This window comes from Mchenga conophoros, linkage group LG16, assembly GCF_057382185.1.
Source record: "Mchenga conophoros isolate Kocher_MC1m ecotype Shallow Benthic linkage group LG16, M_conophoros_male_GT1.1, whole genome shotgun sequence".
NCBI classification, from domain to species: Eukaryota; Metazoa; Chordata; class Actinopteri; order Cichliformes; family Cichlidae; genus Mchenga; species Mchenga conophoros.
Genome location: NC_140541.1, coordinates 1,398,857 through 1,425,169, shown reverse-complemented (window position 1 = coordinate 1,425,169; position 26,313 = coordinate 1,398,857). Strand labels below are relative to the sequence as shown.

At 37.8% G+C, this 26,313-nt stretch overlaps 3 protein-coding genes across 3 annotated transcripts; 2 read left to right on the top strand and 1 right to left on the bottom strand.

Annotated features, from left to right (window-relative positions):
• Positions 1 to 11,138: 11,138 nt before the first annotated feature.
• On the top strand, positions 11,139 to 11,708 carry LOC146556053 (uncharacterized). Its single transcript, XM_085249593.1, has one exon. It carries the CDS (start codon positions 11,139 to 11,141, stop codon positions 11,706 to 11,708), a length of 570 nt encoding a protein of 189 aa, XP_085105719.1.
• Positions 11,709 to 16,725: 5,017 nt separating this feature from the next.
• LOC146556052 (uncharacterized) lies at positions 16,726 to 18,432 on the bottom strand. The gene is made up of 3 exons (XM_085249283.1): positions 18,012 to 18,432; positions 17,656 to 17,775; positions 16,726 to 17,216 (listed from the first exon to the last, which is right to left on the bottom strand). Exons 1-3 carry the CDS (start codon positions 18,430 to 18,432, stop codon positions 16,726 to 16,728), a joined length of 1,032 nt encoding a protein of 343 aa, XP_085105409.1.
• A 3,404-nt stretch (positions 18,433 to 21,836) lies between these two features.
• LOC146556051 (uncharacterized) lies at positions 21,837 to 26,099 on the top strand. Its single transcript, XM_085249590.1, has 5 exons — positions 21,837 to 22,145; positions 23,625 to 24,084; positions 24,792 to 24,860; positions 25,028 to 25,174; positions 25,881 to 26,099. The coding sequence occupies exons 1-5, from the start codon at positions 22,066 to 22,068 to the stop codon at positions 26,097 to 26,099; spliced, it is 975 nt and encodes a 324-aa protein (XP_085105716.1). The 5' UTR covers positions 21,837 to 22,065.
• Positions 26,100 to 26,313: the final 214 nt, after the last annotated feature.

The following is a 26,313-nucleotide window of genomic DNA, read 5'->3' as shown; positions in this document are numbered from 1 at the left end:
TTGTTCTAGGTGAAAATATGAGGAAGTAGTTAAGCTTCAAATACAAGCAAATTTTAGCAGAATTGCAGAAGTTTCCCATTCATTTCAATGGGACAAATTAAAGGAAAAAAGCTTAATATTTTAAAAAGTATAATAGCAAAAAATACCAAAAGTCATAGCGCACATTAGCAGAAATAGCAGAATAGTTTAAAATTTGAACGGTGAAAATCGGCTGAAAATTGTGGAAGTAGTTAAGTGCCAAAAAGTGTACGGAAGCAACTAGAATAATAAAGAATAAAGAGAAACAGGAACTCAATAGTGTGGATGCTTAAAGCATCCACACAATAAAGAATAAAGAGAAACAGGAACTCAATAGTGTGGATGCTTAAGCATCCACACAACTAGAAAAATTTGCATTTCCTGCGAAAATGCAGTGTGGATGCTTAAAGCTGAAGCTGTATGCAAAAAGTAGCTGAAAAAGCTGAAAAGTTGCAGAAATTGTAAAAACTTTGCAGAAGCAAAAGAAGTTTGCTAAAATGGAATAACTTAGCAGAACTGCAATATCTTAGAGGAAACATAATACTTGGCAGAAATACAATAGCATAGCAGAATTTAGCAGAAATATTGTAACTTACCAGAAACATGATAACTTCTCAAAAATACAAGAATTTAGGAGAAATAGTATAAGATAACAGAAAGAATATATTTAGCCAAAAATACTTAAACATTACAGAAACACTATGATTTAGAAAAATAGTACAACAGAGCAGAAATATTGTGATTTACCAGAGACACTGTGATGAACTATGAATATTGTAATTTTAAATTAAGACTATGTTTTAGCACAAATATTATAATTTGGCAGAAATACTATAATTTAGCAGAAATACTATATTAAGCACAAATCCTATAAAAAGCAGAAATGGTATGATTAAGCATAAATACTACATTTAGTAGAAATACTTTGTTTTAGCACAAATCCCATAAAAAGCAGAAATACTGTACTATGATTTAGTAGAAAGACTATAATTAATCAGAAATACTAAATTTAGCAGAAATACTATATTAAGCACAAATCCTATGAAAAGCAGAAATAGTATGATTAAGAATAAATACTACATTTAGCAGAAATACTATATTAAGCACAAATCTTATAAAAAGCAGAAATACTATATTAAGCACAAATCCTATAAAAGCAGAAATAGTATATTAAGCACAAATCTTATAAAATAGCAGAAATAGTGTGATTTAGCACAATAGTAATAAGTTAAACAGAAAAATTGGAAAAGCAAAATGGACAGCTGAAAAAATGCTGAACATGCTGAGGTTCCCTCAAATATACTTGTTAAATGACAAAAATCAGCAAAAAAAATTATGACTGCCACACAATTACAAATATGTACACATGAGGAAACACACATGCACAGAGAGACACACACACAAGATCCAATTCAGTCAACCAGTCTAAATATATTGAATTTGAATCTTACAATGGGATCATCCCATTAAAAGGCTTTCTCTCTCTCTCTCTCTCTCTCTGTCACACACACACACACACACACACACACACACACACACACACACACACACAAACACACACACACACACACACACAGGGAGAGAGAAGTAAGTTTCTAGGTCAGCCTGGGAGCTGCTGAATTTGAATCCACCAATCAGAGAGGCTGTGCACTTTTCCCCACCAAAACAGGTGCATCTGTTTACACACGCAGCAGCACAGAGAGACACAGGATTTTTGCAGTCTATTTCTCATAGTGACGACTCCCCTCAAACAAATGACCGTAATTTCCTAACCGTAGGGGCTAGAACGGTCATTCTTACACCGTTTTGTTCAGAAGAGATGGGGGAATCTTCAACTGTTGACAATTTAATATTAAAATATGAATTTTTAGAGATATATGACATGGATGACTTGTTGACTTAGAAGCCACGAATTCCCCAATATGCAAATTTGAATGCCTGAGACCACATATGTGATTGGCTGGCTGGGAAGCCGTGCAGGCCCTGATTTGTGGATTTGAATTCCTCAGCCCTCAGATATGATTGGCTGGCTTAGAAGCCACGAAGGCCCCAATATGCAAATTTGAATGCCTCAGGACACTTATTTGATTGGCTGGGAAACTGTGCAGGCCCTGATTTGAAAATTTGAATGTCTCAGTCCTCACAGAGGATTGGCTGCCTGGGGACCTGGCAGAAATATATAGAAATACTATTATTAAGCATAAATACTACATTTAGTAGAAATACTATGTTTTAGCACAAATAGTATAAAAAGAAGAAAAACTATAATTTAGCAGAAATACTATATTAAGCACAAATCCTATAAAAAGCAGAAATACTATAATTTAGAACAAATAGTATAAAAAGCAGAAATACTATAATTTAGCAGAAATACTATGTTAGGCACAAATCCTATAAAAAGCAGAAATACTATAATTTAGCAGAAATACTATGTTAGGCACAAATCCTATAAAAAGCAGAAATACTATAATTTAGCAGAAATACTATATTAGGCATAAATCCTATGAAAAGCAGAAATAGTATGATTTAGCAGAAATACTGTATTTAGCACAAGTACCGAAAAGTACCAGAAATACTATGATTTAGCAGAATAGTAATAACTTATTGAAACACAAATGCACAGAGGGACACACAAACACAGGCTCTAATCCAGTCAACCAGTCTAACTATGTTCAATTTAAATCCTACAATGACATGCTGCCAAATAAAGGCAGGGGCCTCTCTCTCCCACTAAACACACACACACACACACACACACACACACACACACACACACACACACACACACACAGGGAGAGAGGACTAAGTTTCTAGGTCAGCCTGGGAGCTGCTGAATTTGAATCCACCAATCAGAGAGGCTGTTTACGTTTTCCCGCCAAAACAGGTGCATCTTTTTACACACGCAGCACAGAGACATAGACCTGCTTCTTTCAGTTTATTTCACATAGTAAGGATTCCCCTCAAACAAATGACCATAATTTCCTAACCGTAGGGGCTAGAGCAGTGATTCTTACACCGTTTTGTTCAGAAGAGATGGGGGAATCTTCAAGTGTTGACAATTTATCATTAAAATATGAATTTTTAGAGATATATGACATGGATGACTTGTTGACTTAGAAGCCACGAATTCCCCAATATGCAAATTTGAATACCTGGAGCCCACATACATGATTGGCTGGCTGGGAAGCTGTGCAGGCCCTGATTTGTGGATTTGAATTCCTCAGCCCTCAGATATGATTGGCTGGCTTAGAAGCCATGAAGGCCCCAATATGCAAATTTGAATGCCTCAGGACACATATATGATTGGCTGGGAAACCGTGCAGGCCCTGATTTGAAAATTTGAATGTCTAAGTCCTCACAGAGGATTGGCTGCCTGGGGACCTGGCAGAAATATATAGAAATATATAGAAATACTATGATTAAGCATAAATACTACATTTAGTAGAAATACTATGTTTTAGCACAAATACTATAAAAAGCAGAAATACTATAATTTAGCAGAAATACTATATTAAGCACAAATCCTATAAAAAGCAGAAATAGGATGATTAAGCATAAACACTACATTTAGTAGAAATATTATGTTTGAGCAAAAATCCTATAAAAAGCAGAAATACTATATTAGGCACAAATCCCATAAAAAGCAGAAATAGTATGATTAAGCATAAATACTACATTTAGTAGAAATACTATGTTTTAGCACAAATAGTATAAAAAGCAGAAATACTGTAATTTAGCAGAAATACTATATTAGGCACAAATCTTATAAAATAGCAGAAACAGTATGATTTAGCACAATAGTAATCAGTTAAACAGAAAAATTGGAAAAGCAAAATGGACAGCTGAAAAAATGCTGAACATGCTGAGGGTCCCTCAAATATACTTGTTAAATGAAAAAATCAGCAAAAAAATGCACAGGGAGAGAGAAGTAAGTTTCTAGGTCAGCCTGGGAGCTGCTGAATTTGAATCCACCAATCAGAGAGCCTGTGTACTTTTTCCCGCCAAAACATGTGCCTCTTTTTACACACGCAGCACAGAGAGGCACAGGATTATTGCAGCCTATTTCTCATAGTAAGGACTCCCCTCAAACAAATGACCATAATTCCCAAACCGTAGGGGCTAGAGCGGTCATTCTTACACCGTTTTGTTCAGAAGAGATGGGGGAATCTTCCAGTGTTTACAATTTATCATTAAAATATGAATTATTAAAGATATTTGACTTCTAATGCACCATAACTGAGTAGAGCGAAGCAAAAACTGCCTTGTCTTGCCCTCAAACAACGCTTTGTAACTCGAAATCTATTTGGAGTATTGATATCATTCTTTCACCGTAAGAGACAGCAGGCTTTGGTGAACAGTCATGGAAATTTTCAGGTCTCTGTGGAAATCCAAAAAAAAATTATGACGAGAGAAAAAAGTGGTTCATTTCCAGAGTTTTAAATCTGAAGAAATCTGAGCGAAGGACGAATTTCCTACCCTCAAACAAGTCCAACTCATTTCAGAACGGTAATAGGTGAGAAAGAAATTCTTGAATTGTGAGCGTCAGGGGTGTCTGAAGATATTCGGGGACAAGCCTCATGTCTTAAAGTCGCTTCGTTAAGGAGATATGACGATTCGAATATGCCTCTCATTACAGAAATCCAGCGATGATTTTGAACAAGCTCTCCATTCACTTTATATGGAGAGTTTTGAGACCTTGTGTTGGTCTGAGGAGATTTGCAAAAATTCTATAAATCCCACAACAATGATAGTGACATTTTCTGAAAGCCAGCAAAAATACCTACGTTTTGATGTATAATTTGTGGAAGTTGAGTGAAAATTGAGCAAGTAGCAAGAAGTTGTTCGGACATGAAGTGAAAATTGTAAAACCTTCAGTGGCACACTGGAAGCCAAGAGCATAGCAACCATAACAACGCATGTATTTTGTGAAAAATCACAATTTTGCAACTCAAAACTTTAAGAGGCATAAAAGTAAAACAGTAAAAGATTTCAAAAAGCTGAATCATACCTGAATAGACCAATAATTTAGGAACATTTTAAAGTTTGAATGGTTGTTCTAGGTGAAAATATGAGGAAGTAGTTAAGTTTCAAAAACAAGCAAATTTTAGCAGAATTGCAGAAGTTTCCCATTCATTTCAATGGGACAAATTAAAGGAAAAAAGTGGAATATTTTAAAAAGTATAATAGTTAAAAATAGCAAAAATCGTAGCAAGAAAGAGCAAAAATAGCAGAATAGTTTAAAATTTGAACGGTGAAAATCGGCTGAAAATTGTGGAAGTAGTTAAGTGCCAAAAAGTGTACGGAAGCAACTAGAATAATAATAATAATAATAATAATAATAATAAAGAATAAAGAGAAACAGGAACTCAATAGTGTGGATGCTTAAAGCATCCACACAATAATAAAGAATAAAGAGAAACAGGAACTCAATAGTGTGGATGCTTAAAGCATCCACACAATAATAAAGAATAAAGAGAAACAGGAACTCAATAGTGTGGATGCTTAAAGCATCCACACAACTAGAAAAATTTGCATTTCCTGCGAAAATGCAGTGTGGATGCTTTAAAGCTAAGCTGTATGCAAAAACTAGCTGAAAAAGCTGAAAAGTTGCAGAAATTGTAAAAACTTTGCAGAAGCAAAAGAAGTTTGCTAAAATGGAATAACTTAGCAGAACTGCAATATCTTAGAGGAAACATAATACTTGGCAGAAATACAATAGCATAGCAGAACTTAGCAGAAATATTGTAACTTACCAGAAACATGATAACTTCTCAAAAATACAAGAATTTAGGAGAAATAGTATAAGATAACAGAAAGAATATATTTAGCCAGAAATACTTAAACATTATGGAAACACTATGATTTAGAAAAATAGTACAACATAGCAGAAATACTGTGATTTACCAGAGACACTGTGATGAACTATGAATATTGTAATTTTAAATTAATACTATGTTTTAGCACAAATACTATAAAATGGCAGAAATACTATAATTTAGCAGAAATACTATATTAAGCAATATAAATATCCTATAAAAATCCTATAAAAAGCAAAAATACTGTGCTATTTGGTAGAAAAACTCTAATTAATCAGAAATACTATATTTGGCAGAAATACTATATTTAGCACAAATCTTATAAAATAGCAGAAATAGTATGATTTAGCACAATAGTAATAACTTAAACAGAAAAATTGGAAAAGCAAAATGGACAGCTGAAAAAATGCTGAACATGCTGAGGTTCCCTCAAATATACTTGTTAAATGAAAAAATCAGCAAAAAAAAATATAACAGCCACACAATCACAAATATGTACACATAAGGAAACACACATGCACAGAGAGACACACACACAAGATCCAATTCAGTCAACCATTCTAAATATATTGAATTTAAATCTTACAATGAGATCATCCCATTAAAAGGCTTTCTCTCTCTGTCTCTCTCTCTCTCTCTGTCTCACACACACACACACACACACACACACACACACACACACACACACACACACACACACACACACAGGGAGAGAGAAGTAAGTTTCTAGCTCAGTAGAGCAGACTGGGAGCTGCTGAATTTGAATCCACCAATCAGAGAGGCTGTGTATTTTTTCCCGCCAAAACAGGTGCACGCAGCACAGAGAGAGACAGGATTATTGCAGTCTATTTCTCATAGTGACAACTTCCCTCAAACAAATGACCATAATTTCCTAACCGTAGGGGCTAGAGCGGTCATTTTTACACCGTTTTGTTCAGAAGAGATGGGGGAATCTTCAAGTGTTGACAATTTATCATTAAAATATGAATTATTAAAGATATTTGACTTGTAATGCACCATAACTGAGTAGAGCGAAGCAAAAACTGCCTTGACTTGCCCTCAAACAACGCTTTCTAACTCTAAATCTATTTGGAGTATCGATATCATTCTTTCACCGTAAGAGACAGCAGGCTTTGGTGAACAGTCATGGAAATTTTCAGGTCTCTGTGGAAATCCAACAAAAAGTTATGACGAGAGAAAAAAGTGGTTCATTTCCAGAGTTTGAAATCTGAAGAAATCTGAGCGAAGGACAAATTTCCTACCCTCAAACAAGTCTAACTCATTTCAGAATGGTAATAGGTGAGAAAATAATTCTTGAATTGTGAGCGTCAGGAGTGTCTGAAGATATACTGGGACAAGCCTTATGTCTTAACTTTGCTTCGTTAAGGAGATATAACGATTTGAATATGCCTCTCGTTACAGAAATCAAGCGGTGATTTTGAACAAGCTCTCCATTGACTTTCTATGGAGAGTTTTGCGACTTTGTGTTGGTCTGAGGAGATTTGCCAAAATTCTATAAATCTCACAACAATGATAGTGACATTTTCGGAAAGCCAGCAAAAATACCTACGTTTTGATGTATAATTTGTGGAAGTTGAGTGAAAATTGAGCAAGTAGCAAGAAGTTGTTCGGACATGAAGAGAAGACTGCAAAACCTTCAGTGGCACACTGGAAGCCAAGTGCATAGCAACCATAACAACGCATGTATTTTGTGAAAAATCACAATTGTGCAACTGAAAACTTTAAGAGGCATAAAAGTAAAACGGTAAAAGATTTGAAAAAGCTGATTTATACCTGAATAGCCCAATAATTTGAGAACATTTTAAAGTTTGAATGGTTGTTCTACGTGAAAATATGAGGAAGTAGTTAAGTTTCAGAAACAAGCAAATTTTAGCAGAATTGCAGAAGTTTCCCATTCATTTCAATGGGACAAATTAAGCTTAATATTTTAAAAAGTATAATAGTGAAAAATACCAAAAGACATAGCACACATTAGCAGAAATAGCAGAATAGTTTAAAATTTGAACGGTGAAAATCGGCTGAAAATTGCGGAAGTAGTTAAGTGCCAAAAAGTGTACGGAAGTCCCAAGAGGAACTCAATAGTGTGGATGCTTAAAGCATCCACACAATAAAGAATAAAGAGAAACAGGAACTCAATAGTGTGGATGCTTAAAGCATCCACACAATAAAGAGAAACAGGAACTCAATAGTGTGGATGCTTAAAGCATCCACACAACTAGAAAAATTTGCATTTCCTGCGAAAATGCAGTGTGGATGCTTAAAGCTGAAGCTGTATGCAAAAAGTAGCTGAAAAAGCTGAAAAGTTGCAGAAATTGTAAAAACTTTGCAGAAGCAAAGGAACATTGCTAAAATGTAATAATTTAGCAGAACTGCAATATCTTAGAGGAAACATAATACTTGGCAGAAATACAATAGCATAGCAGAACTTAGCAGAAATATTGTAACTTACCAGAAACATAACTTCTCAAAAATACAAGAATTTAGGGGAAATAGTATAAGATAACAGAAAGAATAAAGGCACAAATCCTATAAAAAGCAGAAATACTATATTAGGCACAAATAGTATAAAAAGCAGAAATACTATAATTTAGCAGAAATACTATGTTAGGCACAAATCCTATAAAAAGAATAAATACTATAATTTAGCAGGAATACTATATTAGGCACAAATCTTATGAAAAGCAGAAATAGTATGATTTAGCAGAAATACTGTATTTAGCACAAGTACCGAAAAGTACCAGAAATACTATGATTTAGCAGAATAGTAATAACTTACAAAATTACAAATATGGAGGCATATTGAAACACAAATGCACAGAGGGACACACAAACACAGGCTCTAATCCAGTCAACCAGTCTAACTATATTCAATTTAAATCCTACAATGACATGCTGCCAAATAAGGGCAGGGTCCTCTCTCTCCCACTAAACACACACACACACACTCTGTGGGGTCCAGCCTGTACTCACAGTGTAGAGTAGCAGTGGCAGGTAAAGAAGAGGATCTTGGTAAATGTTTACAGATGTTGTGGCTAATTTGGGCTGCTGGTAACAAAGAACACTCACCAATGCTGTCTCAACACAGGTTTTCTCATCACTGATGCCCATGGTTGCTGTTAGAGGTCAATCTATTACATCAAAGTCTTTGCATGATTCTCCAGTGTTTAGCAAGGAGATGTGAAGTGGGTCACCAGCCAAGTCGTTGTACAGTTTATTTCTGTTAAATGCCTCACATAATAATATGAGGGTAAAATGAGGCACTGTGAAAGTCATCTGTGTAATAATGACAATAATAATAATAATATCAATAATAATAATAACAACAATAACAACAATATATACACTTAAAAACTACCCCGCACACAATAGTTTTGCACCTGAGCACTTTATTCATCACTTAAATCACTTTTAACTGGATTATCAATGTCTGACAGTTTTTGGTCTGTTTACAAGTTTTACTGTTTATGTTTATTTGTCTTTACTTTTGTGAATAGCTGCTGTAGGATGTATATATAATCATATTAATTATATTTAAACATTGCACTTTCTATTGTGCTTGGAGCATGTTACCTGACTGTTGTACACTAATATTGTATATAACAGCAGCTTACTATCTCACCTGATTCCTCCTTCCATGACTTGATTGAGCCTTGGTCTGCTGATGACCATTTAATAGCTGGCCCTGGTTCCAACCCCTGAAAAAAAGCAATAACAAATATTTTTTAAAAAAAATACTTATCAAACAAGCATATAACATATTATTTATTGCAGGTTAGAAAAGAACATTAAAGGGTGAGGCCTTAATATGAATCTCAGTGCTGTTTGGGTTTGTCTCACGGTTGCTCTGTCTTGGTGTAGGTGTGAAGAGACAACCTTCAGCTTCATTTCTGATTGAAAGAGCAAGGCTCACACTGTGCGATTTTGTCAGTCGCGTGATTCAGCTCCTGCTCAAACTGTACGATTGACTCGCAGGGGTTAGAGCAGGGGTGTCAAACTCAAATACACAGAGGGCCAAAATTCAAAACTGGAACAAAGTCGCGGGCTAACATTAATATTTATTGAAAAAAAAATCTTCCTCCAGATTTAAGAATGAATCTGTTCTTATGGACTCAAACAAGTTTTGCTGAAAAACTGAATATGGAACAAGCAAAGTTTAATACTAAACAATATATATATATAAGCTGGATAATACCAGTAGGCCAGCTCTAATAATAATTTGGTATGGCTTCGCGGGCCAAATGTAATTAGGCTGCGGGACAAATTTGGCCCGCGGGCCAGAGTTTGACACCTATGGGTTAGAAGTTCATAGGTCACGATGCAGGGTCTCACACTATACCGCCCGATGCTCTGATGCGACCTGAGTGCTCACACTGTGTGTCCATAAAATGAAGGTTATAACAGAAATTCTGTCGCTCTCCCTCTCTCCGTCTTACACTCACACAGACACACCACCGCCATCAACTTTGCTAAATTGCTAATGAAAAACGTCAGGCAGCTGTGATTGAGCAGCAATGTCTATCCAACTATTTTCACGGTTGTTGTGGTCGTGATAATTTTGTGAGGCCACATCGAAAAGGCTCGGATGAGCTTTCCAAAGTTCTACAAGTTGTGCCTCCATCGCTTGTGTCCAGATCACACGCTGCACTGCCGTGCTGTGCCGTCTTTTTCGCTGACATTTGTGTTTGCGCGTGTGCAGTGTGACAAACTGCGGTGACACCCTCAGGACAGTCCCGAGGCAGGACCAAGCGATTGATGATCGGGAGCTGGTCGTGAGGTGTTAATCGCTTCTCGTTACCCCACGTATACTACACGATGCACGAGGCAGGCCAAAATCGGGCCGAAAAAAGTCGCAGTGTCTGCCCAGCAGAGAGGCAGTCTTATGCTGGGCTTACACTGTGCGATTTACTCGCAGGGGTTAGAAGTTCATAGGTCACGGTGCAGGGTCTCACACTATGGCTACGTTCACACTGCAGGTCTTAATGCTCAATTCCGATTTTTTGATCAAATCCGATTTTTATGTGGGCTTGTTCACACTACAAATAAAATGCGACTTCAAACGTGCTGTAGTGTGAACGGTTCACGGCCCTCAAAGCGACCCGCATGCGCAAAAGAAGACATCACGCACAACACGCTCTGTTTACGGAAGTAAAAATGGCGGCTACAGAGCGAGTAGGTGTTGTTGCAGCAGTTTATCAATTTATGCACAGTCATAACCGACAAAATCTTGACAAATTAATCAGAGAAAGGAGGACACTGAGAAAAAAGAGAGTCCGTGCTTTAACAATGGCCTTGTTTGGAGCAGTGGCTGCTACCTCCGTGCAGAGGTATATATGGACACGGAGTCGGAACCAGGAGTGGTGGGATTGGGATGTGAGAGGCTTCACTGACACGGAGTTCATCCACAATTTCAGGATGTCAAGACAAACACTTGAATACCTCTGTCAGCGCCTTTCAGCTAGAATGCTTAGACAGGATACTCATCTCCGCCAATCCATACCTGTGAGCAAGCGCGTTGGAATCGGGCTGTATTGGCTGGCAACAGGCGCATGTTATCGGACCATGTCAAACCTGTTCGGAGTTGCCAAATCTACAGTTTGTTCCATCGTCCATGAATTCTGCTTTGCGGTCCGCTATGTCCTCATGCCTGAGTACATTAAATGGCCTCGAGGAGATGACCTGATACAAGTTATTGAAGGCTTCAGACAGCGATGGGGGTTCCCACAGTGTGCCGGAGCAATAGATGGGAGTCACATTCCCATCACTGCTCCTGAGGACAATCACTGTGATTATTTTAACCGCAAAGGCTGGCACTCTGTCCTCCTTCAGGGCGTCGTCGACCATCAATTCTGGTAAGCATACTATGATCTACTAATTATGAAAAAATTGAAAGGGAAAAAAAACATGCATTTGAATGGCGCAAACATATATACAGAGCTGGACAAAAAGTAGTCGCCTAAAGAATTATGCAAGTAACTGTTTGATCAGAAGTGTGATGAATATTTTGTGTTTTCCTTCAGTCTCTCTGTTTTCTCCTAATTACCCACATCTTTCCTGCTTCCAGTAATTGGTATCCCTATGCATTTTAACTCACTTTACTTGTATTGTTTTTTATGTAACATATTTTTAAATGATTACTATTAAATAAATGAGTGATCCTTTATAAATTGTCATAAGTAATCAACTGTGGCTCAATATAGTAGTGAACTGTTACTTTTACAAGTAAAACTACTCTTAAAAGGTAAAACTTATACTACCCACCTCACAGATTTCATATATTTTATTAAAATATATTGCATTTTCTGTCACCCATACCCAGACCAAAAAGTATTGTTTGACTGATGGCCCGTAATATAAAGACTTGTTTTGGACTTTACGTTTCGCAATTTTGCCTTAAGTTATGAATTTATTTTGCTGTTTACATATCTCCTGATAATTATCCTTATTGCTGTTTTAGAGAAGATCAGTGCTTCAATATGGAACGCCAGGACTGCCATAATGAATTAATTAAATACACCATTAAATAATTAATTAAATGTGGCAATAATTAATTAAAATTGGAATTAATTAATTAAATAAATAGTTATGACACATGTAATTAATTAATTATTGACACATTTAATTAATTATTTATGTATTTCACATTTTAATTAATTATTGACACATGTAATTAATTAATTATTGACACATTTAATTAATTATTTATGTATTTCACATTTTAATTAATTATTGACACATTTCATTAATTATTGACACATTTAATTAATTATTTAATGATATATTTATTTATTTCATTTTGGCAGTCCTGACGCCTGGCTCTCGTCATGAAATAATTTTATCTGTCAGCCTCACCCATCAAACTCAGGGGGCGGGGTTAACGCTGCCCATGCAGCTTCTCTAACATTTGATTGGTTGCCGTGCAAAGTAAGTCAAAACAGGTCGATCCTAGAAAATCGATTGCTTGTGTAGACTTGGGGCAGCCAGTTATCCCAGAATGCAGATCAAATCACAAGCAGCAATGGTGGTGGTGTAGTTTTAAAATACCCCGTTTTTCTGTCACCAGCTACACTTTTAACAGTGTTTTAGCCGCGAATGTCGCGACGTATGTCTGGTCAGGTTGTCAACATAGAACATGTTTGCAAAAGTGCTCAGATGTTTTCAGAGATTTCACTAGCTCTGCTAACAGTTAGCATGCAGAGCGCACCGAGGGGGTTACGTTAACCAGTTTGTTTACATATTCCACTCTCCGTGTTCCACATGTTGCATTCGCAGATTCTCATTTTCACCGAATGATCGTCTCTTTCCGCCTGGTCTTGTGTCTCTGTGCTTCTGTAACATAAAGAACGAGCTGACATTTTTCTCACGAAACCAGCGATCAGCTCAACAGACCCTCAGTTTACCTGCATGCATCCTCCTCCTCATCTGTCAGCTGTTTAACACCTGCTGCTAATTCAAGAAACACGCCTAGTTACCTGGTGATAGTCACAGTTTAACTGGGCAGCCGGTGCTCCATATAAAGCAATGTCAGCGCATTTTTCTGCACAAGATAAGTAAATATAGTGTTTTCCCCGAGCGCAGAGCTGCTGGAGCTTGTTTCCTTACAGAGCACTTTATAGGCAAACCAGCTTCATCAGCGGCTGATGTCCAATCACCGGCACACAGCTTTCAAACCTCAGCTGAGTTTTAGCTCTCAGTGGTTAAACGCTGGACTTCATTCACTCAGGTTCTGTCTGTCGGGTCACGTTTACTTCGCTGTTTTATTTACAACTGAGCAAATCGGTTTGGCTGAGGTTAAAGTTACGTTTCATAACTGCATAGTTTCACAGACGTTTAATGGTTCACTGGCACATGTGTTAGACTGAACTATCATCTAAATATCATCTGTTTTTTAATAGTTATTCAACTGTATTCTAAGCACCAGCTGTCTGTTAGAATGTGATTTTTTTCTCTCTCTGTTGGCAGAGGTATAAAAATGCGCAGGAAAATCTGACATGCATGGCGAACTTCACCGACGATATTTAGGGAGGAATAAACACACATCAAACATAAATGAACCATTTGTCTGTCTCCATAATTGAGAGAATTTTCTCTTCTTATGTCAACACTCTCTCTCTTTTTTTTTTCTTTTTTTTTTCTTTTTCGGTCATGTTATGTTTACCTGTCAAAGGCTTGTTACAAACTATGAAACACATTGTGCAGACTTCTGGATGTTAGAAGAAAACTAATACTGCTCATGAATGAGACTAAAGGCAGGAAGGTGTCCTTTAAAACTAAACATGTTAATAGGACCTCCCTATTTATATCATAGTTTATGATATAGCACGTGTATTTCAGTAATAGCCTGCTGAGGCCACTATACGTGCTGGCCTCATATCAAATGTGAAGGCAGACGGAGTCTATGTTTGACGTTTTTTATATCTAATCTTCCTTTTCAAACATTTAAACAGCAGCGAGTCTGCAGCTGAGGGAATACAAATTCAAATTGTCGGAACAGGTTTGCTCGTTTCTTGGATTCATTTGGTGATTTATTAAATGTATAACTGTTATTCTAATCTGCTGCTGAGTCTCTTACACTTTTCTTTATGCTGTATATTTTCACGTCTCTGGAATAGTTGGCAGTTAGATAGTCAGCTGGGAAACTTTGTGTTAACTCATGGAGCTGAGGATATCGTGGATATGCTGACCTCGCTGCGTGGTGTACAGAGCGAGGTCAGCATGATTAATATTCACAATAAAAATATTAGCCGAACATCATGAAGTCTGTATGTGTTTCATAGTGTCGAACAACCTTTGTACAGTTAAAGCCAGCAGTTACTACATGACGGAAACACCAACGTTATCTCTTTTATGTGTTTATACACAGGTCACGCTGATTACTGAACAAAAACCCAAAGATCAGATGTTAAACAGATTTATTTGCTCTCTCTCCTCCTTAAACATGTTTTTAATGTTAGTTATAATTCAGAATTGGCGACTGAAACACGTAGGACACATAAGAACATCAGGAAATAAAACACCGATAAATATAACCTCAGTAAAAGAAGTCAGCGGGGGTTACTACAGCTGTGTACCGGGGCCTGCGCTTTGTCGGTGGGATTGCTTGCGAGGCGAGCGGGTCTATCCCACGCTTTGCCGTGAGACTGGGACGACATCTCTGAAATCATCGAAACACTTTTGCAAAGAGGCTGTATCTTGACAAACCGACCAGACACATGAAGATTAAACCACTACATTCTCGGCTAAAAAAATATTAAAACGGTATTTGGTAACACACAAACAGGGTTTTTCAAAGCTCAGTTCTGTTAGCTTCCACATGCCGGTTGTTGTGTGCTAGAAACAATGGCCACCAGGCCAAAGCAATGGTTTTGACTCGATCAGCGTTAACCCCGCCCCCTGAGTTTGATGGGTGAGGCTGACAGATAAAATTATTTCATGACGAGAGCCAGGCGTCAGGACTGCCAAAATGAAATAAATAAATATATCATTAAATAATTAATTAAATGTGTCAATAATTAATGAAATGTGTCAATAATTAATTAAAATGTGAAATACATAAATAATTAATTAAATGTGTCAATAATTAATTAATTACATGTGTCATAACTATTTATTTAATTAATTAATTCCAATTTTAATTAATTATTGACACATTTAATTAATTATTTAATGGTGTATTTAATTAATTCATTATGGCAGTCCTGGCGTTCCATACTTCAAAGGATAGTTGCAGACATCTGTCAGAATCTGCAGATTTACAGTAGAAATAAAATGTTCACGTTTCCCAAACGTTGTCTTCCCAACAGTTTCACTAACATCTACACTGGATGGCCAGGAAGCGTCCACGATGCCAGGGTTCTCAAGAATTCTGAGATATACACAATGGCAGAGAGAGGGGAGCTATTTCCACCAGTCAGTATCTTTGAACACAGTGAATTGTAATTAAAATTGTTTTACCATTCTTCCTTGTTGATATATGTCACCTTGTATTCACATAATCTTTAGGTTACAGAAGAAATCATGGGTGTTGAAGTTCCAGTCATGCTGCTCGGTGACCCTGCATATCCCCTGCGAAGCTGGCTGCTGAAGGGATATGCAGATACAGGAACCCTAACTGAAGAACAACAATACTTCAACCAGAGACACAGCAGAGCCAGGATGACAGTGGAGTGTGCATTTGGCCGACTTAAGGGTCGGTGGAGGTGCCTTGGGAAACGTCTTGATGTGGACATCCACACTGTTCCCACAATAATAGCTGCATGCTGCACACTCCACAATGTGTGTGAAAAACATGGTGAAGCTTACAATGAAACTGATAAAACTGATCTGTGTGATTCTAGAGGTACCGAAGGAGGCATCTTACCAGATGTTCAGCCAATAAGAATCAGAGAGGTGCTGACCCAATTTTTTCATAGTCAACGTTAAGGCACAAAAGCCATGGGTTCATCTCATTGTCAATAAATTTGAGCTTGATGTTTAAGTGATGCATTCACAAAATTTAAAGTAAAGCATTCAAAGTTTTTTTTTTTATGGAAAATATTTATTTTGACGTGTGTAACATGTACACTTCTTCCTCTGAGTACTGAAATTGCAATGTTGTTTGTCTCAAAACATATAAGTTTGCATATGAAAAGCACAAATTAAATCTGAAAGAACCACTGTCCTTCAGCAGTACTGAAAATCTCTAACAACAAACAAAGCATTTTTGGATGCAACGATAAATAACCAACACTTTGCATTGAAAGTAAAGCCCCTCCAAAACAATATTAACATAACATTAACTGAAATATTTTTGGAGTATCCATTTAAAATACATTAAGTGAACCATGTGCAAAACTTGCTTTTCATAACATTTAAACTAATGCCTTAAAGTAGTTTAATCCTGTTCATCTGGAGGAGGGTAGGATGACATAAAGGCCTGGTTAAAGGATGCATGCTGAGCCTGGTCTCGAGGGTTTGGTTGTTCTGGTCTAAAGGGCTGACCCGGATTGTGAGATGGTGAAAGGGCATTACCAAAAGGAAGAGGTTGAGCTAAATCTTGTTGGAAAGACAGAGACTGATTGGACATCTCAAATAGTGGAGACTGAGATGAAGCCATGGGGTATGGAGGGGAATGGATGACTGAAGACTGTGTTGGGCAGTAAAGATGTGGAGCCTGTACTGCCTGCTGGTAGAAAGGTGGTTGTTGGCGTGTGATGAGCTGGGTCAACATGGACAGCACTTTAAGATCATGCTCATGCTGAGCTGCTTGCATCTTCAACAGAAGCTCCGACTCATCATTCTTCAAGGCGCTTGTAATCTTGTCCGCAAATATTTCCAAAGTTGACTCCATCTTTGACTTTCTCTTCCTGCTCTTGGCAGATGTATCTGTAAAGGGAATAGTTGTTTGTGTTATTTCAACAAAAGGATAATTTTTATGTTTGAAGGACAGAGGGAATTTCCATATGCAGTTCTGGTACACACCTTGGAGAAATTAGAACATCACCATATCAGTACAGGTCAGAAATTAAGACTGGGGTATTTGATCATTTGAGTCAACTCGTGGTTTTTATTTAAAAAACATTGTACAAGCTACAGCATGTCTTACATTACAATCTCACCCTTCCCTCTCATTGACAAAATGAGTAGTATTAATTAAAAGATATGTGTGCTTTATCCATGCTTAGACATCTAGAGTAAAATTTAACTCATTATTTTGCCTTGTGAGGTCTCGACATGACACCTTACTTAGAAAAAACGTTTTTATTCAATGTGATGATGAAAAGTTTGCAACAACAATGTTCTATTTGATATATGGGTTACTTACTTCTGGTTTGTGCATTCTTCTTTATGGAATTATCTGCACTCACTGCAGATGAAGAACTTTCCTCTGATGCAGAATCAAATGTCAGTGACACAGGAGTATCCTCACCCAGTGTACAGGCGCCTTTCGAAAATACAACCATACAACCTATTAAAAAGTTATATACATGGTTACAGCTGATGTAGTTCAGCCTTCATTTAGAATTACGCTATTGCTGTCATATAGAATGTTTTCAATTTTTGTTCAGTAATTTATTCAGTTCTGTTATGTGTTTAGACATGTGTTATACAGTACGTTTAATGTAACGTTACTTGTACTTAGTTTTATTCTCCACACATGACTACAACAAGTTAGCCTACCTTTTTCACTGTTGAGGCTGGGAGCTGGACTGGCGCTAGCCCCTGGACTTTCAGGCTCCTCTTCAGCTGTTTCAATGGAGCTATCGATCAGCTCTATTGGCTGACAGCTGGGTTTGTCCCCCAAAATACGGTCAAGCTCATCATAAAACGGGCAGGTGACTCGACCACGTCCGCTTCGTTTGTTTATATCTTTAGCTTCTTTAAACTTGGCTCTGAGGCTCTTGACTTTCCTCTGACACTGTAGCCACGTTCGCCTGTGCCCTCGTCCAATCATTTCTTTGGCAATGCACTCGAACACAGCCCGGTTGCGATACGACCCTTCAAGTTTAGCTTGGATAGAATTGTCTCCCCATATGCTAATCAATTCCGCAACCTCAGTTTCGGTCCACTGACCCGCTCCGTCTCCAGTTTCCGCCGCCATGCTTTTTTGGTTTGTCTTCTCCGGCGCTGATAATTGGCGTCTGTCTCGTGTCAGTGACGTAAAAGAGGGATTTAATGCGACCTGACCGTTCACACAGCAGTCGCTTTCTAAAACATCGGATATGTATCGGATTCAGTACCACATACGAAAGTGACCCAGATCGGATTTGAAAATATCCGATTTGTGCCGTTCACACTGTCAGACCATGATCGGATATGGGTCGCATAGGGTCAAAAAAATTGGATTTGATGCGCTTTCGCCTGCAGTGTGAACGTAGCCTTAATGACCCGATGCTCTGATGCGACCTGAGTGCTCACACTGTGCGTGCATAAAATGAAGGTTATAACAGAAATTCTGTCGCTCGCTCTCTCTGTCTTTCACTCACACAGACACACCACCACCATCAACTTTGCTAAATTGCTAATGAAAAACATTGATCAGGCAGCTGTGATTGAGCAGCAGTGTCGATCCAACTATTTTCACGGTTGTTGTGGTCGTGATAATTTTGTGAGGCCACACCGAAAAGGCTCGGATGAGCTTGCCAAAGTTCTACAAGTTGTGCCTCCACCGCTTGTGTCCAGATCACAGGCTGCACTGCCGTGCTGCGCCGTCTTTTTCGCTGACATTTGTGTTTGCGCGTGCGCAGTGTGACAAACTGCGGTGACACCCTCACGACGGTCGCGAGGATTTCAAACAGGTTTGAAATCCTCACGACCAAGCGATTGATGATCGGGAGCTCGTCGTGAGGTGTCAATCGCTTGTCGTTACCCCACGTATACTACACGATGCACGACGCACGATGAAGGCCAAAATCGGGCCGATCGCCAAAACGGTCGCACGACTCAAAAATCGGCTCAAAATGGGCCAAAAATCGCACAGTGTGAGCCCAGCATTACACACAATGGCTATAAAATAATTGAGAGGCAGAGGCCTGTGACATCCACCAGGTACAAAGAGGGCTAGATGATGGTACTCAAAATGAAGCTTGAGTTAGTCAGAGTCATTTATAATTCTGTGAATTTATCTTTTTACAAGTAGACAAACAGCAACACTGAACTGAATTGAACAACCATGCATGCATTGTTTACCAAGTCTCTCAGAGTATAATTTCTCTGACCTTTCTCAGTGTCCGACAGAGTACCCAAATAGCATACCTTTATTTAAAATGTAATTTTAATAAATAGCACTAGAATACAGGTAACTGATATTCAATTTTAAAAGTTATTTCTGGAAATAAATTTAATTCAAGTGTCAAAATGATAATAAAACCTTTTTTCAATGTGGCATTTTGTGTATGATTTATAAGACAACACATAAAGTTCAACTTAAGTGATGATCAAATCTGCAGGTCATTAATCAATATATAAAACTAAAATAAATGTATTTTAGTTACACAGCACACAAACACGGAAGCAAGACATGTAATTAGAATTACATATAATAAATATGGATTCATTAGTGCAATTTCTTTAACCATAGAGAATGACTAAGTCCTTCAGGACAATGGTCATATCAGTGCACTGAACTCACTATGTTATCCATCTAACAGCCTCAACATGTTCTCACTGTAATTTCCCCTCATGAATGAATTTATGCTGCACTAATCTGAATGTTCGGAGGGAAATCAAACGCATTTTACTCGCAGTACTCAAGCTGACTTACCTTTGTTTGAATGATGAGGTATTCACAACGTGGAGTCTAAAAATAGCCAAATCTTGTAACCAACCATTGGTTAATCGGATGTGCGCCTCCAGACATTTATAATTGCGAAATGGTTCGCTGTGTATGCGCTGACTCCACAGGTACGGAAATATATCAGGCTTCGGGGCTTCTGCTCCACTGCCGTTTTTTCATACAGGTCCACATTTCCAATGCACGCTATTTTTTGCAAGTACCGTCTCTTCGGATCCGACATAATCTGAATCTATAAAGTTTTTTTTTGTTTTGAGCTGCTTTTAAGTACGGTTTGTATCTTCCGTCCAAACGAGTGTGTTTGTTTTGATTCGTGGCCTGATAAAATGGTGACATGCTCCCACAATGCATTGCGGCGTGACGTCAACTCCAAAGCCCTATAACAGATTTTATAAATCTCAAATTTTACGTTTGAGACTTATAAAATAGTAATGATAATTCCATAATTAAAATTAGACGAGTTAACAAACAAAAATAACCCAAAACAGTGATAACATAAAATCATTACAAGGCAGTCCAATCACGAAACACAATCGTAGTTAGCCAATCAGAGCGGGTGACAACAGATTACGTCACAAGTTGTAACTTAAAGACCGGCGGGAACCTTGTTGGATCTTTCCGAATCTTTCTAAGATACTTCGAGGGACACAGACGGCTTTTACTGTTCTCAAAAACTTCATAAAACGTAAGTATCCGACTTCTAACTCCGTTAAATGTCATGAATTCCGTTTTCATGGATGCCTGGATGTTAAACTCAATTGTTACACCTGGTAGAGCAGAACGCTGATCGTTTTATTAAAGATGAAAGACTTTAGACAGTTTTTCAGCTCTCAGTAATGCCATAGTGATCGTTTGATATATGGAGTTTAGTTCCAGACACGGCTAGTAACGTCAGACTGAACAACCGGATTGAATTTTGAGGGTGTTTTTTTACTACCCTTATAATATGTATAATACAATATAGGGCAAGACACAAGATCTAGCCATTTAACTTGCTGTCAATATAAAGACTGTCAAAGTACCAAAACTTAATCTGACTTTTCTTTCTTTTTCCTATGTTACGTTTCTATTGCAGAGAAATTCATTATCAATAAATTCACATTTACTATTGACAGTAATATATTAGTGGGTGTCATAGTTGATGAACTTATTGTCTCATGGGTATTTAATTGAAAAAAAGATCTAAATGTATTAATGAAAAATAATTTCAGTCCTAATTTTTTATATGAAATATTAAGATCTTAACGAATTTGACAAATCTTCAAGATCTATAACAGTTTTATAAACTTTAAGATGTTAAGTTTGAGCTGTGAGTCTCTAACTTTGCTTAAGGCTGGCACTCTGCCCTGGCAACAACACTTTCTAGCACTTTCTCAATTAAGCTATACAAAAACTGAATAACCAATAGGAATTAAGCTAAAAGAGTTAAACAAAAACCTAATGGAAACCATATTCTGAATAACTTCATCTCCCACAATGCCTCTCGTCAAAAAAGCCATTTTCTTACAGAGGGTGAGACTGAAGTGAAAACAGGGTACATTACTGTCTTTCTATTGGCTCAAATGATTAACACAGGGGACCAATAGAGAGAGGCACAAATGATTAACACAGGGGACCAATAGAAAGAGCCACGTTTATGTGTGTGTGTGTGTGTGGGGGGGGGGAGAGAGAATGTATACTGAAACAACGAACAATAGCTAGGTTTCATTTGACGTAGACGTGACGTCGACGTAAAGCGCGAAATTTGACTGGCGGTCGGAAGTGAAAAAGATAAGCGCAAAATCACAGACAGACAGTACGCAAAATGCCTATGTCCTGTTGTGTTTACGGATGCTCCAGTAGGTCGACCAGAGAAACTGATAAACGGTATTTTAGGGTACCAAAAATAGCCCAACGAAGAGGAGAAAAATGGAAAATTCTAACCGAAAAACGTAGGAAAAAATGGATTTTAAATTTACGTTTACAGTCGGGAGGAGCAGAGTCTGCCAATGCCCGTGTCTGCAGCGACCACTTCGTCAGAGGTAATGTTATGTTTGCAAACGAACTTATTAGCATTAGGTTGTCGTTAAATTCTCGTTTACTTAGTGCTTTTAAGTTAGTAGTCTAATATTGACTTGATTGGGACTATAGGCTGCCCAAGTGCTTTGGATGACGAAGAGTCGGAGGACTGGGCTCCGACGGTCAATCTCGGCTACGAACGAAAACCCAGATCGGAATCAGTTCTCAAACGAGAGAAAAGAATGAAGCTTAAGGCAGAACAGCATCGATGTGCAGAGGCGATTTTGGATATGCAACAGACGGCTGAGAGCCCGGATTTGAGCCTAGTGACAGTGGAGAACAGGCTACTAACCCTGCCATACAATTGCAATGAGCTGCAATCACTTCTCCATCCTCCTTTGCAATTACCCAAGTCTTCAGAGGTGTCTCGTTAGACCGCTGAGAATGGTTTACCTTGAAACAAACAACTGTCACTCTAACGAAGTCCTAAGGATGTGGCATGTTTGTTGACGTTAAAGCCGCTACCGCTAACTGTTAGCGTGTTTAAAAAGCAATATAAGAACAAACACTCACCCTTGCAAACACCAAACTGTATCCATCACGGAGACGTTTTGTTCCAAGGTTGTGGACCCACCCGCTGACAAAAAAATTGTACGCCTCCAGACTCTTGAAAGCTTTCATTTGCTGCCTAGTGTAGTAAGAAGTCTGGAGGACCAAGTAGTTGGTGATATCCACAGCCTCGATAGTAGGCAAATCCTTTACTTCTGTGGTGTATTCGGACATTTTCAAAGAATACGGATCACGTCCGATATATTTTTTAACTATCTGTTTATATCTCTCCCGAGAAACGGGGTCTAAAGTTGCACAATAGCTGCTCTCCTGACTCTCCACAGTGTCCTCCATGTTTACTTCCGCCCTCCACTCAAAAATCGCGCTGCCTCCGCACGTCATCAGAACCACGTGACCGCAACCCAACTATTTAGGCATTTCAATAAAGTTAAATCATCTCTGCTCTTTAGAAATTCAAAGCCACAGACCAAATTGTGAATAGAACTGTAATTTCACTGTTTCACTTCAGCAGCATCAATCTTTGCACAGACAATCTTCATATGATGATTTCTTGTTTATTGTCAGTATTTTCAAAGGAGATTATATGCTAGAAAATACAAAAAATAAATGAATAACAATTTGGTGAGAAAAAACATTACTTTCACCAACTTGTCTTTGCTGTAATATTTAGATTAATTCATAGAAGTCTTAGAACTGTCAGCTTTATTTTAAAACCAACGTTGTATATCAAAAAAAAAAAACTTTTAGACAGGCCTGTGTTTTTGGCCTGTCATTTTTAAGCAGGAACCTCAGAAAGGTATTTATGAGTTTTGTTTGACATCAGAAAGTAAAAAGACTGCACAAAAGCTACACGTGTTACCATATTATATGACCCTTGCTATAATAGAAATGTATTAACCCCTTAATATTTTTTTGTGTTGCTTTTTTTTCAGAATGGCTTTGACAAAACTTCTCAACAACCGCCCTGACACGCCATACTTCCGGCCACCCCCACTGCACATAAAAATTTTAAAGTCCTGTGACCAGCTAAAAGTCATTAGCTGGGACTTCAAAGATGCAACACCAAAACCCCTGATGACAAAGACGAACACCATTGCGGCGATCACCGATGGCCAGACTGTGACAAAGGTCACAATATTTGAAGCACATGCCTCTAAAGTCCAGCAGGGGGGGTCATTTATTATGAGAGGCCATGAACTCAGTGGCACAGGCCCCCCTTACAACATTAGTGTCACACCCAGAACACAATTTTTTAGGGCACCGACCCTAAGTGTGAGGGAAGGTCTAGTAAAACAAGCAGAGGATCTTCTGCATCCTCTTGCTCCTCTCACCTCACTCAACATGAGCTCCACAAATGACGGACTCATGACAGCTCAAGGGGAGGTGGTGGAGGTAAGTATTTGTGGTTCCATCAGAATTTACATGGATTTAGGTTTCCAAATAAGCCATTATTGCCAGTATTTTTTACAGTGAAAATAATTTGGGTTTTTGCTGTCAAGCAGAGACTAAATTCTGTTAAGATTGTTAAGCACAATTTTTAAAAAATATTTTCCTCAGAGCATTTCTGGCATTTTTGCAGCCAATTTGCATTGTGCCTACGTACATTTGTGTTGTAAGGGCTAGATTTTAATGAACAGTCTCTACTTGATAAATAATTATTTATTTAAAACAGAATAATTATTTTATACACTTCTGTATATAAATTCGCACAAAAGTCTTAATCTAAATATATCCTTTATAATAAAAATAAAAGCAGATACAACAGAAATGGTCAGAAAGTACCCTGAATTGGACATAATGGAAAACAAGTAGATTTTATATACCTGAAACTGGCAAACTTTTCATTTATGTTGCTGTCACTTAAACTAAGTTGCAAAATGTATTGTTTATAGAAGGATTTCCTACAACCTGTTTCATAATCACAGTATATGAAAATCATCCTAATGACCGATACAGATAAAACTGCTTCTGATAAGATAAATGGCAGAATACTTAACAACAACCATAACATAATCTAAACAGATTACTGAAGAAATAAAAACCTATCACAGATAACTACACTGACTATTACTGACATTAAATTTCAATTTACTTTTCAGGTTTCTGCTGTAAAGAAGGTGCTGTCGGGAAAAGAATACGTTCCCCTTAAAAATCTGCAGCTGAAGGAGGTAATGATGGAATTTAAGTTTTATATTGAAAATGGTTAAACTAATGTGACAAATTTGACATTGCTGGTACAGAATGTATGAGGCTGTGAGCTTTTTTTCTAGTTACTGGACTTGTTATCATTTAATTAATTAATGAATCTTTAATTCTGTCATGTTTGTGATTTCAGGATGGTTTTGCCATGACAATCTGCCTCTGGAGGGAGGCAGCTGCCAATAACTTCAACGTGGGAGACCACATCAGCGTCTCTCACGTTAAGCATAGACAGTCGTCTTATGGCATACATCTTCAGAGTACAACATTTACAAAGATTGAGGTATGAAGAAGCTAAACCTTTGTTTGTCTTATCAACAAATGTTTAAAACTATGTTTTCAAATTTGACATAACATTATATATATTTTATTATCTTACACACACACGCACGCACGTACGCACACACACACACAAACACTAGATAGATAGATAGATAGATAGATAGATAGATAGATAGATAGATAGATAGATAGATAGATAGATAGATAGATAGATAGATAGAAAAATTCACCACTCGCCCCTGCGGGTGGTCAATCCTTCAAGCTCGGGTCCTCTACCAGAGGCCTGGGAGCTTGTGGGTCCTGCGCAGTATCTTAGCTGTTCCTAGAACTGCACTTTTCTGGACAGAGATCCCGCACCACTATGTCCGGTTGGCTAACCAACCGGACATAGTGGTGCGCAGTCCTGGGAAGAGCTAAGATATTGCGCAGAATCCTCAAGCTCCCAGGCCTCTAGTAGAGGACCCGAGCTTGAAGGATTGACCGCCCGCAGGGGCGTGCTGGGTATTTTTTCTCCAGGTGAACATAATTAAGCATTTTGGAATTTACTTACCTGGATGATTGAGCATGCATCAAGACATAATGTGTGTATGTATGTGTCTTGGTGACTTAGTGAAACCACGTGATGACCATAGGTTTTCTTTTTTTCTTGTTGGATAAAGAAACCCAACGTTTTCTGGGCTAAATGTGTGCCTATGCTGTGTCAACAGACAAAAGTCGAGGAGCGAGCTGAAATTCTCATCATTGGTGTGGCCACGGCAGAAATGCCAAACCACCTGGAGGTGTTACTGGAGGAGGGAAAGACCCTTTACATTCAAAATGAGCTGTGGAGTCCCTTTGACAAGGAACTGGAGGAGGCAGCAATCAAAGTCACAGTTAAAATAAAGGGAAACCATATTGTACATATTCAAAAATATCAATACGAATAGTTTAAACAAAACGTACTGTTCCTTTGTTCAGAAATGTGATTGTATTTTATAACTTAAAAAGTATGAATTTTTTTTCCTATCAGTATTTATAATTTTTAATGACATTTTGTTAAGTTCTCTACTATAGTTAACAGTTTTAGTATTTTCCAGTGTTAAGTATTTATATATTAAAAATTCTACATAATAATCTTATATTTGTGTTTGTTTGTAATTT